The sequence below is a fragment of the Cystoisospora suis genome (genome assembly GCF_002600585.1).
Source record: "Cystoisospora suis strain Wien I chromosome Unknown contig_1624, whole genome shotgun sequence".
Classification (NCBI taxonomy): Eukaryota; Apicomplexa; class Conoidasida; order Eucoccidiorida; family Sarcocystidae; genus Cystoisospora; species Cystoisospora suis.
Genome location: NW_027154424.1, coordinates 1 through 13624, shown reverse-complemented (window position 1 = coordinate 13624; position 13624 = coordinate 1). Strand labels below are relative to the sequence as shown.

The 13624-nt window shown below is 54.1% G+C and overlaps 2 protein-coding genes across 2 annotated transcripts in view; one reads left to right on the top strand and one right to left on the bottom strand.

Annotated features, from left to right (window-relative positions):
• The window catches only part of CSUI_003574 (uncharacterized protein), an 8374-nt gene extending 2776 nt beyond the window's left edge, over window positions 1-5598 (bottom strand). Inside the window, exons 1-7 of the mRNA XM_068063770.1 lie at window positions 4926-5598; window positions 4307-4452; window positions 3475-3554; window positions 3107-3122; window positions 1527-2647; window positions 1136-1322; window positions 1-649 (exon numbers count right to left, since the gene is read on the bottom strand). The exon at window positions 1-649 is cut by the window's left edge and continues 2776 nt beyond it. Of these exons, the coding sequence (XP_067924247.1) occupies window positions 1690-2184 (495 nt within the window). The 5' untranslated portion in view covers window positions 2185-2647; window positions 3107-3122; window positions 3475-3554; window positions 4307-4452; window positions 4926-5598 and the 3' untranslated portion in view covers window positions 1-649; window positions 1136-1322; window positions 1527-1689. The remainder of the gene's footprint in view (window positions 650-1135; window positions 1323-1526; window positions 2648-3106; window positions 3123-3474; window positions 3555-4306; window positions 4453-4925) is intronic.
• A 190-nt stretch (window positions 5599-5788) lies between these two features.
• Window positions 5789-13624, top strand: CSUI_003573 (asparagine synthase; the record flags this gene model as incomplete). Its single annotated transcript, XM_068063769.1, has 4 exons — window positions 5789-9916; window positions 10683-11812; window positions 12226-12364; window positions 13096-13624. Coding segments are annotated over exons 1-4 (5334 nt in total), but the record flags the coding sequence as incomplete, so codon positions are not given.

Genomic DNA, 13624 nt, shown 5'->3' with positions numbered 1-13624 from the left:
ACGTTGCTCCGGCGTCCCTGCTCAAGCGCTTCCATTCAGGCGGTCAAACGCGGGTCGATGACCTTACAGCCATTAGGACCTGCAAGTGGGGAACTACGGAGACAAACAGGTTCGACAGTTTCACATCATGCCTGCCTTCGATGGGCACTTCGCTCCGCCTCAGGCTCGACGTCTCGCATCCGAATATTTTCAAAAATCCCTGTGTCAGACAGTCGCTCCACTCAGCGGGCTGAATCACTTCGACTTACAGCCAGTGAAGCCTAGTACAAACGGGAAGACGCACGCACACGAGACGCACCGGTTTCACCTCAAATCTGGATTTCACCCGTAGTTCGATTCTTGACAGATCTAGACATCACTGACTGTCCTGAAGCAAAGCAACATCATATATTACTTGCCTAGTGAGAGAACCCGCATCGATTTTAGACCGTACGATTCGACGAATCTACAACGGTGACGACAGATGCTGAAGTGCTTTCCCGTCGCCTGGATGCTCGTATGTACAGCTCCTCACCATGGAGGGCTTTAATGTAGACGAGCGGAAGTTCGTGTCATTCCGTGTGATGACTTCTCGCTTGGAGAGGGAGTCGACACGACGCCTTCATGGACGCCCGTTGTCCTGCTGACGAGACTGGCACAATTCTAGATGCTGCTCGGGCCGCAAGAGAAACATACGGACTGCAGGGAATGCAGTGCGACAGGGTGTACGGAGTTCAGGCAGCAACTGTCGTTCCACATTACACTCGGCCCATGCACAAGCGAAGGACAAGTTGAAGAAAGAATACGAAGGCACCCCTAGATTTCCCCGATGTTTATGCTCTGCTCTAGCTTGATACATCTTCGGGCATAACATAGACGGCTCAGTCCTCGACAAATAGCTACTCCTAGCATTCGTCCGCACCTCTCTGCGGTTTCCAGCTGTCTCTCCCGGGTGCCTCAGCTGCTCCTTCATTGAGCGAAGACATAGCAGGAGTGAAACGGGTACTGTATGAACGTTGCGGTACCCGCTAGCTACCAGGGCACGGACTCCAGCAGCTCAACTCAGGCCGCAAACAACGCCGCCGATGATGATTCTCCAGCTTAGAGGTCGCTCTCGGACTCCATCAACAGATGACCGAAACAATCCAGCTCTCACCTGGCCATGCGCTGTCTGCTGTGCCGTTATGCGGACGTTCCAGCACACTCGCGGCATTCCAATGCTGTTCGGCGACCAGCGGGTCAGAGGTCTTTGTTCAAACGGGCACTTCCTGCGCGTATACGCGGCCACCGGACTGAGGACCATCAGTTCGTACTCTCTGCACCTATACGTTGACCTCCAGTTGCTATAAGAACACGAACATCAGGGGTTCCTCACTCATGCAATGCCGGAAACCACCCATTCTCTACGACAGAGTTGCCGGGTGATAAAACAGACGTCTTATACGCGCGTGTCTCCGCTATCGCCAGTCTCCCCGTCAATCAACACGAGAGCGCTGGCACTTGTGGCAGTCCTGACTCCTCCTAAGTATGGCTATTTGCCCACTCACTTGGAGAAGGCCCTGCGGAAATCATACAACCGTACGCCACTGGGAGTGCAGCATGAAAGACTTCTTCCAAGCATACAGCTGCCGCGTAGTGGTCATTGTCCCCTAGTCTTTTGTCGACAATCTGTCGTTTCACTTCGCGCAGATCTGACGATCTTCCGCGGCGCTAGTCGAAACTTGAATGCTTGGGGTAGCGTGACAGTCCGTACCCACCCGCTGGTCTCATGCTGGCACCAATCTTGAAAGGCTTAAAGACGCGCACGCGACAAGTAAGAATGGATGAGGTGGTCGCATCCGTGCAGACCGCCTTTGATCTGCTGCTAATGTGCGCGGCCTGGCATAAACTGCTCAATGCTCTATTACATGTAGCAAGCCGCCGTCTACCAGAGCAGGTCGCCTTCGGCGCGCAGCGCTCGGTACATCCTTGCCGTTTCGCAAAGAGATGATGTCCTTGATCAGGCCGGAAGAAGAGAGGACCAGAACAAAGAGATCCCCTTGGGCCTCGACAACCGAACAAAGTCCGAAAGATGACCGGGCAGCTGCAAGCCCGCCGAACAGTCTCCGGGTGCATCACCTTGGTGTTCCCACCAGCGATGAAAAGCTCCGTTGCCGAATGGCAACAAGTGCCGAGTTCAGCGAGTAAGAGTGTCTCGCGCCGCATTTCAGCTTACGGAGGAGGAGCTCGGACTGCTGACTGGACCAACTGGAGAGCGCAATTGAGTTTCCCACCTCATCACTCACCGGCTCCGCCTGAGTTAGAATGGCACATTAGAGAGCTTGGCGGACTGGGAGAGTGCGATCAGCCTCCCCACTTCGCTGAAGTTTACGCTGTCGCTTTACTGCACTAGGTGGCCACCGACAGCGTCCCTCTGATGAAGACATCGGAAACCCGTCTGCGTGCAAACACGCCTCATCACCGCGCCAGACGTCCCATAGGATAGCTGGATCAAGCTAACCAAGGTCAGGCTTCCTAGTAGGAGTATGCTGGGCATGCCGGACTGCCTGGCAGTCCCTCTGTACTGCGCTTCCTTGAGCTTCTGAAAGGGCGTACCTCTCCCGCGTCGCTCACTAGCAGTGCATACCAAACGGATGCGATTGCAACAGGAATCAAAAGATAGAACTTACTGATTGAGGACAGGCGCAACCAGAGAAGAAAAAACAGATACAACAGCGCCACGACAACTGCCACCACGGTGAAGTGCTTGCATTCCTGCAGCTTGTTGACGGCGACCCCTCTCCCCGGAAAACCGGATGTAACTGGCGACGCGGGAGGTTGGCTTATGCTCCTCGCTGCCAGTGTTAAGACAGGAGGCCGGTCACTTACGACCGGTTGAAAGGCCGACTCACGCGTGCCAGGCCACTAGGTGCTACACCCGCAGCTGTATCGCGTCCGCTCATCGGCCTTTGCGACACAAACCACGCGCTCGGGCTTCTCCGTTGTTATCTAGGTGAATGCATCAAGACAGCTCGGGTCCCCTAGCACGCTTGTAAAGTTATCTCATTCTCTCCGAACATGCAGACGAAAACGAAATACAAAGTGACAGCAGCGTATCTGGCTCCTTCTCTGTATCTCCCGGGCTCACAGTCTTCATGAAGCTTCTGAAAGAAACGGCAGCGCACCGGAGACACTCTCTAAGCAATCGGGATCCGACAGTCCGGAGCACGCCCAACGGGTGTCGGCAAATGTTATTCAACAATTCGAGTGCATCGTGCTCACTCAGGTTCTGGCAAACACAGGGAGCTCGGTGAGTCTAGGAAATCAGGAACCAAACTACGAAGCAGCATGACTGCCTGCGTATGCCCGGGCCGATAACACTCGGTTACGCTGGTGGAAACTGAGTCCGTACTGATTCTAGGCCCTGGGGGGGCACACCTAAGTGGAAGGCACCGCGTTCTTGGCGACACCTCTGTTCGAGAAGCACGCACTCTTCTTCGGCTTGGGAATGCTTACAGGAGAACCGGGCCCGAGGAACGGTCACGCCATCATCAACCTCGACGAAACGGTTCGCGAGTGCAACGGTTCTGAGTTGGCTTCATATGCGGACACAAAGACAAGCGACGAAGAAATACATTTCTTCTTTCGAAGTGAGGGGAGCACTGGCAGTCTCTCCGGCTGGGCCTTTGCCATCCCCTCCGCCCCCCAGAACAAATTTTAGGGAAACAACGGCGATACACGGCGAACTTGGACCTCTGAACGCACGTGTCCATCTCCCACATGTTTGCTGGTTTAACAAGACGCAATTACCGTGTCCAAGTCTGTACGTATATCTATTGATAGGTAGGCAAACCTCGGTGTCGCCGGGATTTGTGTCGCACTCCAACATCGTGAAGAGGTCTCTTCACTATGAAACCGTGCCACTCACTTCAGGCGAAGAGACAGAGCCGTACCCCCTCCTGTGTGGCACCTCCTAGATCTTCTCAATCAATTTGCATGTTTCTTCCGGAAAAAAAACGTTTCCGCCCTCCTGTCCCGGGCGATGACCAGCTGTATGTGTCTGGGTCCGCCTGTAGCCGTGCTTTTACAGCCAACACGTCCTTCACTACCGAAACGGCTAGCTCCATGAGCTGCAGGAGACTAGAGACCGACCCAGCGGGTCCGATACTCCGGCTGTACACTAGTTCGTGCGCTAGAGAAGTCGAAAGCAAAGAAAAAAAAGCTGCCGTGTCTAACTCGAGTCGCCTGGTCCGCTGCTGCGTCTATGTTTGTATTAGGGATACAGAGGAACACCCGTAGGAGTTCTCGGGCTAGGAAAAGAATAAGTTGATGACACCGACACACTTACTTTCTTCTTCGTCCCGTCTACCACCAGCTCGTTTAGGGACTTGCCTAGCAAAAAGAAGAGTCCCCGCAATGGCGAGGAGTAGGACGGCAACCATAGCTAGGACTTTCCTTGATGAACCTCGGGCACTTCCTTTCGTTAATCCGCGCCTGGACCAGAAGAAGGAAAAGATTTTGTGAAAGAAATGTCAAAGTTGAGCTCATGCTTGTCCGGGTGCTGAGCACCCGCACCGTTACTATGTTTGTTCAAAAAAAGGTATCTGCCATTTCCTAAAGTAGGTTAGACGCATGGGCATCGAAGAAGGTTTTCAGCTCAGCGTCGCACGTGTACTAGTCTTCTCCAGAGCAGAATGATCCAGAGGCTGGGGGACGCCCTGATCCGTTGGACCTTGTTTACCTTGTCTTGCATTACAAAAAAGACGGTTCTTGACGGATGTTTACTCACAGTGGCAGCTGTCTCTGTCTTCTGTTGTGACTCGACCTGAGCCCTAGCTACACCCGAGCCAGGGTCTCTAGATGAGCGCACGAAAAGTTGCCCAGACTTTCCCCACATATTCCACTGGAAGGGCTACAAGTGAGCTGTAATGACAAAGAAACCTATCTTACGGTGGGGAACAACTTACAAGGGCTGAGAATGTCTGCTTGGTGAAGGAAGAGATTCCAGGTCCTCGGCAGCAGAGGCAGAGGAAGAAGGCGAAGCTAGAAGCGCTTCCTGCTTCCCTGTGACTTCTCCAGAAGAACGAGCCATCGCGGACGGGACGAAGGAAAGGAGAAGGTTCGTCGCCTTGTAACGACAAATTTGAAGCATCTGCGGACCGAGGAAACTTGAGACGAGCAGAAGAGTGCACAAGACACAAACAGACAAGAAGGTCGTCCTTCCTAAACGTGTGTCCCATGGCACCTTCTCTTTACCACTGATACAGCATCGAGGAGTTCTTTACCCGACGGCGCAGAAACGAACTGGCTGCTCTGTTGCCAGGGAAAGGCAGCGGCAAGAAGTGAGCCGGCGGCCCGCCGACGGGTTTGGGGAAAAAGAGGGACTTGCTGGATTTGCTCACTTCCGCTACCGGGATTTGAAAAGTAGATAGCCAGTTCAAGGACTTGTGGACAGCGGGGCGAGAACGGACAAAAGACGATAAAGCTGTAAGCAGTACTCCACTTTGACAAGGTGATGTGACAGGGCTTGGGGGGGTCGGTCTCAACCGACGGTGAAGGCAAGTCAACGGAGAGGCTTTCGTGAGAAGGCAATCTCACTAGGGCTGCGAAGTCCGCTTTCCTGTTCCAGCAGCTGTCATTTGCTTGGTTAACTGCCCGGCTTGTCTTACATTGAGCTCGTCAGAGCATATCATCATCGCTAGTCCGCCGGCGCTCGCCGAACGGCGCTTCGGGCCCTACACGCATGCGCATGCAACAAAAGAACTGAAGCAACCAGGAGACACGATGCCCTCGATTTGTCTCTACAATACCAGAAGAGCTCTTGAGGTAAGAAGTACCGAAACAGAAAGCATCCTCCCGCATCTTGCATGAGCTGTCTTTGGCGCCAGGCACCGGAGGCTTTGTCTTTGTGTACAGCTTTTTCTCGGGCGATCCCCGACTGCGTCGCGGGGGTCGCTTATAGATGTCTCCAGGGTGTGAGGGGCCCTCTGGAATTCGGCCGCGTGGCAACAGTACCTACGACAGAAGGTGAGGCCGGAAACATGAGCTCCAGGTACCTACGGAGAATCTCCCTTGCGTTCTGTGGCTAGTCTTGCACAGGACAGCCCCCCTTGGGCTGCAGAGTACAAGCAAGCTGTCGATGCTGCGATTACGTCTTAGCGGTCAAGCTCTTGCAGCGTCGACTATGCTACCTCCGTGCAGTCCTTGAGTCGGAAAAAATCCTCTGTCTGAAACCCTCACTTCTTGCGGTACACTACAAAGCTGTACACTCGAGCATGCCCCCTCTCCCTGCCTCTTCGCGTACATGGAACAATGTCCTCATAATCATGCGAAGTTGCAGCTCACAATGACTACCAGAGGCGTCAAGTGAGATGTGAGATTGGCTTTTTTCTTCGTTAGGACGCAGTCACTTTCTTGTAAAAATGTCTTCTCCGTTTCGCGTAACTTTACATTACAAGCGACCTCGTCACCGGGCGGCCGCTCCTCCGTCCACTCCTCACGTAGACCCTCCTGCTGCGCCCCCCAGGAGTTGTTCTCCATCCTGCTTTTCTTTTTCGAGTACTACTTCCTCCCCTGTGGGCTCGCCCAGGTATTTCTGCGTCTCGCAGCCATGCTGTTCTCCTTCCATTCTTGTACATGTGGAATCTTCCGCGGTCTGGCTCTGTCAAGGGAACCCAGCGCGGATCTCTTGTTTGGTGACGAGCTCTCGCTCACGCCGTACAGAGAACCCTGCTGTAAGACGTGCCCTGGATCCCTTACCCAGGAGGCCTAGGTCTCAGTCGGTCACTCGCAAGGAAAGTGACTCGTCTCCTTTTCTTTCTGGACATTGTTCTTCCCGTGTACACCCTGCTTCCTCACCATCCACATCTGCATCTCCTCTAGCTCCATCTCCAACCTCCGCCGTGTCACTTTCTTCCTCGCCTTCCCGTCACTCTTCCTTGTCTCCTCACGCTCTCTGCTCGGCCTCTGACGAAGACAACTCTTGCCGAAGTCCGAGGACGCCGCCAGTAATTCTTCAAGAGACAGGTTCTTCCACCGCCTCCGTCACACATGCCCCGGAGCTCACTACAGAGAGGGAGAGAGAGACGCTTGCTAATTTCTCAGAGAGGGGCAAAGATGTCACGGAGAAATCTTTTTCAGATCAATACAATGAGGTAGCAAACAACGGCCGTGTTCCCCGAGGGTCTTCGTCACTCAGTCCTCCGTTTTCGAGTGTGGATCCTAGCGGAGACCTCCCGGATGTCCTTGTTTTCGACGGTGATATTTTTGCTATTCAAGAAGGGAGTAACGAGGGAGATGACGTAGAAGATGATGTAGGAAGAGAAGAAGAAGAAGCAGCAGCAGCACTGGAAGCAGGAGATTTTCCCGGAGACAATGAATACATCAAGGGCCAAAGCGAGGGATTTCGTGACTGCAGGGCTACGAGGTTCCTGCGTCACCTAACGGAAAAGCTTCATCTCTGTGACAGCGAAGAGGAAATTGTTCGCATTTTAGATATGCTTGGGAGACCCGATCAGTTTGACCAAGTTCTCCGGAGAAATTCAGGGCATTCAAGAAGTCTCCTTAGCGACGCAAGAGATCATGACTATGCGGTAAACCCAGCCCTGTCCTTGAATCACTGTACACTTTACAGCAGGGAGAAGGGATGTGAAGAACATCAAAAGGTTGACGGCATTAGTGAGATACCTTTGCCTTGTGTCAACTTTTCTCTTGTCTTCTTTTCCTCTAAACTTCAGACTCTGTTTTTCTGCCGGGATAAATGTGGAGCTCGATCGCTACTGATAGGTTCCTACACCTTGGCTTCATGCACCCATACAGCAGAGGATCCTCGTGACTTCATAACCACGCACGTGAACAACGCGGAAACCGAAGGTACCTGCTCGCACACTTCTCCTGCATGGGGGTGTGGCCGATCTGGAAACCTGTGTTTTAGTGGAGACGTTCTGCAGTCGAGGGGAGAAAAAGAGGTACACAACTTCAAGAACAGCAGACTTGGGGGGACTGGGGAAGAGGGAGATAAGATTCCTGGGGAAGGGCAACAGAGAGATGACATGCCGACAACAGGAATATTTGCGTTTATTGTCCAAGGAGACCCAAGCAATGAATGCGGATCGGACTCTTCTGGTGATGGTTCTTCGACTGATGGAATCTCACCCGGGAAGATACACGATCTAAGCAGACGGGCAGAACCTCTTATAGAAATTTCCAGCTCTACCTTGTCCCAGGAATTCCGTATGCAGACGACGCTTGAGGGAAGACGCTCACTGTTCCCTGTGCCAGGCACCATCGGTGAAAATTCACCCCTTGGTTCAAAATGTGTGTCTGGACCGTCCCTTGTGGGCCAGGTGCCCCAATGTTCTGTCAACACTAGAGGACATAGCGAATATCTGGCGACTTCTCGGCAGCACGACACGGCGGTGCCATCCGTCGAGGCTCCCGTTGAGAAAGCTATCACCGCGCATCGTTCCACTTGTATCTGCGAAGAGGTCCCAGTTACTGGCATCGCGGCTCTTTCTTTGCCGCGGCTTCTGCGTTGTCTCGGAGCCTTTCCTTCAAGGAGGGATAAGAGTTATGATGTTGCCGGGGTGCCTCTAGACAGAAGAGGGAGTTTAGACAGGACGAGCAAAGCTGCCTCAGAGAATGTACTGGATTCGCAGGATGTTTGGTCGAAGTCTGTCTCCGCCGGAGCTCAAAGTGGCAGCTCACACTTGAAAGATGGCTCCAATAAATCTCTCTTTTGCGATGCGCAGTCACCTTCCCTCTCTTTCCCGCCTTCTGTCCTTTCTTTTCTCTTGTGGCCGCGCCCTTCGGTTCTGACATCCGAGCATTTCTGGTGCACTTCTCCAGTTTGCCAGCTTTGTATCTCACGCCGTGAAGGCTACTGGAGAGGCAGGTTTTCCAACGCAAAGGAGCCACGCGCCCTTGACAACTGTCTCACGTCAGCCAGCAGGGCGGAGAGCAGTAGCAAACAATCACCTGCGCTCCGGCCCTCTTCAGACAAGGAGAAGAGCAACTCTGTGGCAGCGCAGGGGAAAGAAAGGGTAAATCAGGTGTTAGCTCTTGCCTCAGATGCGCTACAGCTGACACGAGAAGACGTCACAAAAGAACTTCTGCGTTGGCTTGAAGAGTCCGTCGTTCGCTGCTGCGCCGATCTGGAGTGCGAGCCACGACAGCAAGGTACAGGCCCACCGGGGGAAAATCAAGAGAGTTCACAGTTGAAGCTCGGTAGTACGACGTATGTGGAGAACGGGGAGGCGGATTTCGTGGCCGTTCTGTTCTCGGGAGGCGTGGATTCGTCGCTCATCGCTGCCCTAGTGTGCCGGCTTGCAAAGCAGGGTCGTCTGTTGCGTGGGGGCGCTTCACAAGAAAGCAGTTGTCTTGGATATGATCGGAAAGGAGCAGAACCGCTGGCTACGAAAAGAAACGCCAGCAGACACAGAAAGAGAAGGAAATTAGTGGTGGAGCTGGTGAATGTGGCTTTCGAACCGATGGCACCCGACCGGTTAACTGGTCTGGCTAGCTATGGTGATCTTCTTGATCTTGTGGCTAAGCTGCAGCCTTCAAACAACCGAGAGAAAGAGAAAGCTAGTATCCCACGGCGACAACCCGCAGCAGGGCTGCTAGCTGAGAGGACGGAAAATGAGAGCAGCGCAGAGGTACCCAAAGCAGAAAGCGGAGACACTTCACCATCCGGAGAAGAAAAGAGAGACAGCGTGAACGATGCGAAACGGAAAGAAAGAGAGGAGAGAGAAGAAAACTGCGGTGATGGAGTGTTCCCGGGCTGCAGTCCAGTAGATGAATGTACACCGGAAGACGCGGATCTCGAGGTCCGCTTTGTCGCTGTCGACGTCTCAGAAGCGGATGCGGTGAATGCACAGAAAGAAATTCTTCAGCTTGCCGCGCCTCACGGGACTCATATGGATCTTAACATCTCATCTGCCCTTTTCTTTGCCATGAGGTGAGAGCCTTAAATGCGAAGTCCACTTCAAAGCAGGTTTCCGTCCTTCTCTCAGGCGACTGTCCGGCGTGTTGGCCTAGTACCCACGCTGAATTGCTTTATGGCATCTATATCTGCCTACCAGTCTCTACGGCTGGTTCGTATAGTCGCATAGTTCGTGGCCATTGGGTGTGTCCGTATGCTTCCAGCCGTGTGTGTTTTTCATTTTTCGACAGAGGTAGACTCCGCAGTAAACTGTAGTGCTGGTAGCTAACCTAGCAAGAAGCCTGTCTTCGCACACGTCAACTGAGCGATGCCGGCACCTCCTCTTTTACACCCAGTGGCTCACCAGTACACGGAACGGAAGGGGCACCTTTCACATTGTGGCAGGCGTCCTCGGCAGCTCGTGGTCTCATCGTGGTGCTGCCATTCACGCGTGCCTAGTGGCGCGTTCCTTACCATGCTACTCTCCTCTTGATGCGAAACGGACAGGTCCCTCCGAGTATGCAGTTTACAGGGATGCGTGCGTAGCTCGCTCACTCACAGCTACAACTCCAGCGCATCTCCACATTTCCTTGAAAGCGGATGTAAGGAGGCACCAGTGCGGTCACAATCACTTTTGTTCACGTTGCCATGACTCCATGTCTTTTAAAGACTGCTCCGTACCATGACGCGATGGTTCCGTCTTCCGTATCTGGAGAACTTCACTCCTTCTTGAGACCCCACTATTCCGATGATCAAATTGTTGGAGAGCGTCATCCTGCTGTCGTGTCGTTGTTCGTCGCAGAGGGCAAGGATATCTCGTGTCTCCCTCCTTTCGATCTCACCCAGAGTGGCTTGCGCTTTTGCAGAAGAAGGATATCTGGGCTCCTCTATGCGTGCAACGGGTCACTCGGAGGAACCAGCACCTGCGCGAGCCTACAGGTGAACCCGAGGTGCAGACCGAAGCCCCATGTGTGGAAGAGGGGCAGGAACATGGCGTGAACCACGCACGAGAAAGAGAGGTAGCGAACACGGAGGCTTGCTGTGGAGAAAGCTCTGGAGCAGGTGAGGACGACGAGAAGGATGGTCCGAGAAACACTAAAGCTAGCGTTCCGGAAGAGAAAGGAAAACGACCCTTTGCGAAGTGTATCCTGTGCCGGCTGAAAGCAAAACCAGGCTGTTCCCACGGAGCGTGTAAACTCTGTTGCCGCAAATTGCGGCTCATTGCAATCGAGGAAGCCTCCCTTGGAGAACAAAGCGGAGAGCCTAGGGGGATGTCTCCTGCACCCGCCAGCGCATCCGAAGGAAGCCGTACAGCCGGCGGCTTCGTCGAAAGTAAAGAGCCGATTTCCACTGCTCGGCATCTCAGCGTTGTTGCGGACAGTAGCCCCCCTGGCGGTGAGGCGAAAGAAGGAAAGGACAGTGGAAGGACAAGCACTGAAGCGCCCGATGAGCGTGGCGAAGCGGTAGGGAGACAGGACAGCGTCAGAGCTCGTGTTGTGCACTTGAATGGACAAGGAATGGTGGAGCTCCCCAAGAGCTTGAGGCTAAGACCTGCCTGCTCTGTCCATCCTTTTCGCGAAACCACGGGAGGCGCCAAGGTCCACTTGGAGGGAGCACTCAAGAAGATGAACGTAAGGGCACGTCAGGTGCCGGGCGCCATGGCGGAGAGTGCTGATCGTGAGAGTGAAGAACAGAGGAAACGGGACGCGTGCTTCGGGTCGCCTCCGCGTCCTCCCGCCGGCCCAGAGGAGACATTTGATTACCAAACCTGTCCGGCTCCTGGAGAACAAGGGGAAAGGGAGGGGATCGACATGGCTGAAGCATCTGGGAGTGCTGGCGCTGCCTATAGTTTTGGCGGATGCAGCGATATCCCGTGGTATGCAGCGCGGGTGAAGAGCAACGTGGTGCAAAAGGGCCCGGAGACACAGGAAGGTAGGAGAACTTCTCGAGCTTCTGACTCTGTTCTTGAATACGGGGGTAATTTGTTTGTCGTCTGCGGTTTCCTCAGGTGTCTCTTAGCCCTGTCGGTCTCCCTTCACGCTGGACAACCCATCTGCCATTCAGGCCTTCATGTACACAAAGCTTAGTGTCTCGAACGCATTTGCGCTGCCGGTGCAGAGCCGGAGCCGCCTCGCAGAAAAGATCCAGCGTTTGCATCGTGCTCGCCTAACAGCGCAAAGACAGCCTCGATAGTCGGCGGCTTGAAAACCCGGAGTTCAAAGCTGTCGGAGGCGAGTGATGGAATTCCCGAATTGCTGCCCGGATTTGGCCCTATATGGGACAAATTCATCCGACGCTCTTCCACGCTTCAAACTCGAATCACGTCTTGTTTACCTTGCCTTCAGGTGCAGTCCAGAGGTACTCAGTGAGGAGCGGGGTTGTGCTCGTCGGCAGCGGAGCCGATGAGCTTTTCGGGGGATACGGCCGCCACAAGACTGCACGAGTCAAAAGAGGACCTGAGGGGATGCGACAAGAAGTCCTTCTGTGAGTGTAGTCTATCAGTTGGCATTCGCCTTTTCTCCCACGATTGTGCCCCAGAAGCTACTCTTTTGCAGGAAACGTCCCTTACTTAACGCGAGACAGGCTGTGTTCCTCACCAGACCGTGGAGTGTTCAAGTGAACTCAAAGCGCACCCCGTCAGATCCAGCAATGACTGGGACGCAGAAGTAACAGGCAGTCTGTATCAAAAATCGTCCCTTTCCGAATGCCGAAGGCCCGACTCGGGTGGTATTCTATGTAACAGCGTCTCCGAAGGCGTCGGTTCGATTGGTACTCGTTGGCACACCAAACCTCTACACTATATCCGAGCTTACACAGGAGTGCGTCTCGCAGCCGGTGCCCATCAGGGCCTCGGTGAGTAAGGGTCTCCAGCGGGGGGTTGTGTTCGGAGCCTTCTTGTCAAAGGGGGAAGCTCAGAATCACCCACTGCACTTTCCTACAGTTGCGGCGTCTTCCGGCCTTTTTCGAAAACTTCGCCATGCAGTTTTCCGTGTTTTGCATAGCCGGTACTGGCCATGCTTAATTCGATCTAGTCATTTCTTCGGAGAGCGCTACACGGGTGACTGGGGCTAAGAACACCGCGCGGCGCTGCCGCTCTTCACACCTACGACCGCCGCGTCACATCGTGTATGCCGTTGCTGACTAGCAGCCCTTCTCACACTAGGGCCGCACTCTGAACTGGACTGCTGTGTCTGGAGCGTTGTGTGATCTCTTAGGGATTTGCGGCGAATCTGGCAACGAAACTTGGGCCGAGACAGCCGCATATGCTGCCATCTATCTCGGGCCTCGCGTCTGCCGTTTCTAGACCAAAATCTTCTCGCATTTGTGGGCTTCGCCGTGCCGTTCGAAATGGTGGTGGAGGGTCCCCAGTCTGTTATTATCCCGGTACCGGCCTTCTCTCGTGCGGAGAGGTGTCGGGAACTGGCCTTGCCGAGTGCTTCAGTGACAGAAGGAGTAAAGAGAGCGACAGAGATGGGAGGCAGACAAAGACCTACACGGAATGGAGGGAGCGGCATAGCGAGAAGGGACGCGGAAGAACAGGAAGCAAACGGAGGTGCGCGTTCGCACGCCGCGGCTACTGGTCCCCCACACGATGCAGCTGTTTCCCTGACTTCCACCTCCTCAGGGTCCTTGCTGCGCAGCAGCAGCACGTCTTATCCTGCACGCCTAGACCAGTTTTGCAGTACGCTCTCCACCTGCTCCGCATCATCATCTCCGTTGCACTCTTGCAACGCTGTGTCTGTC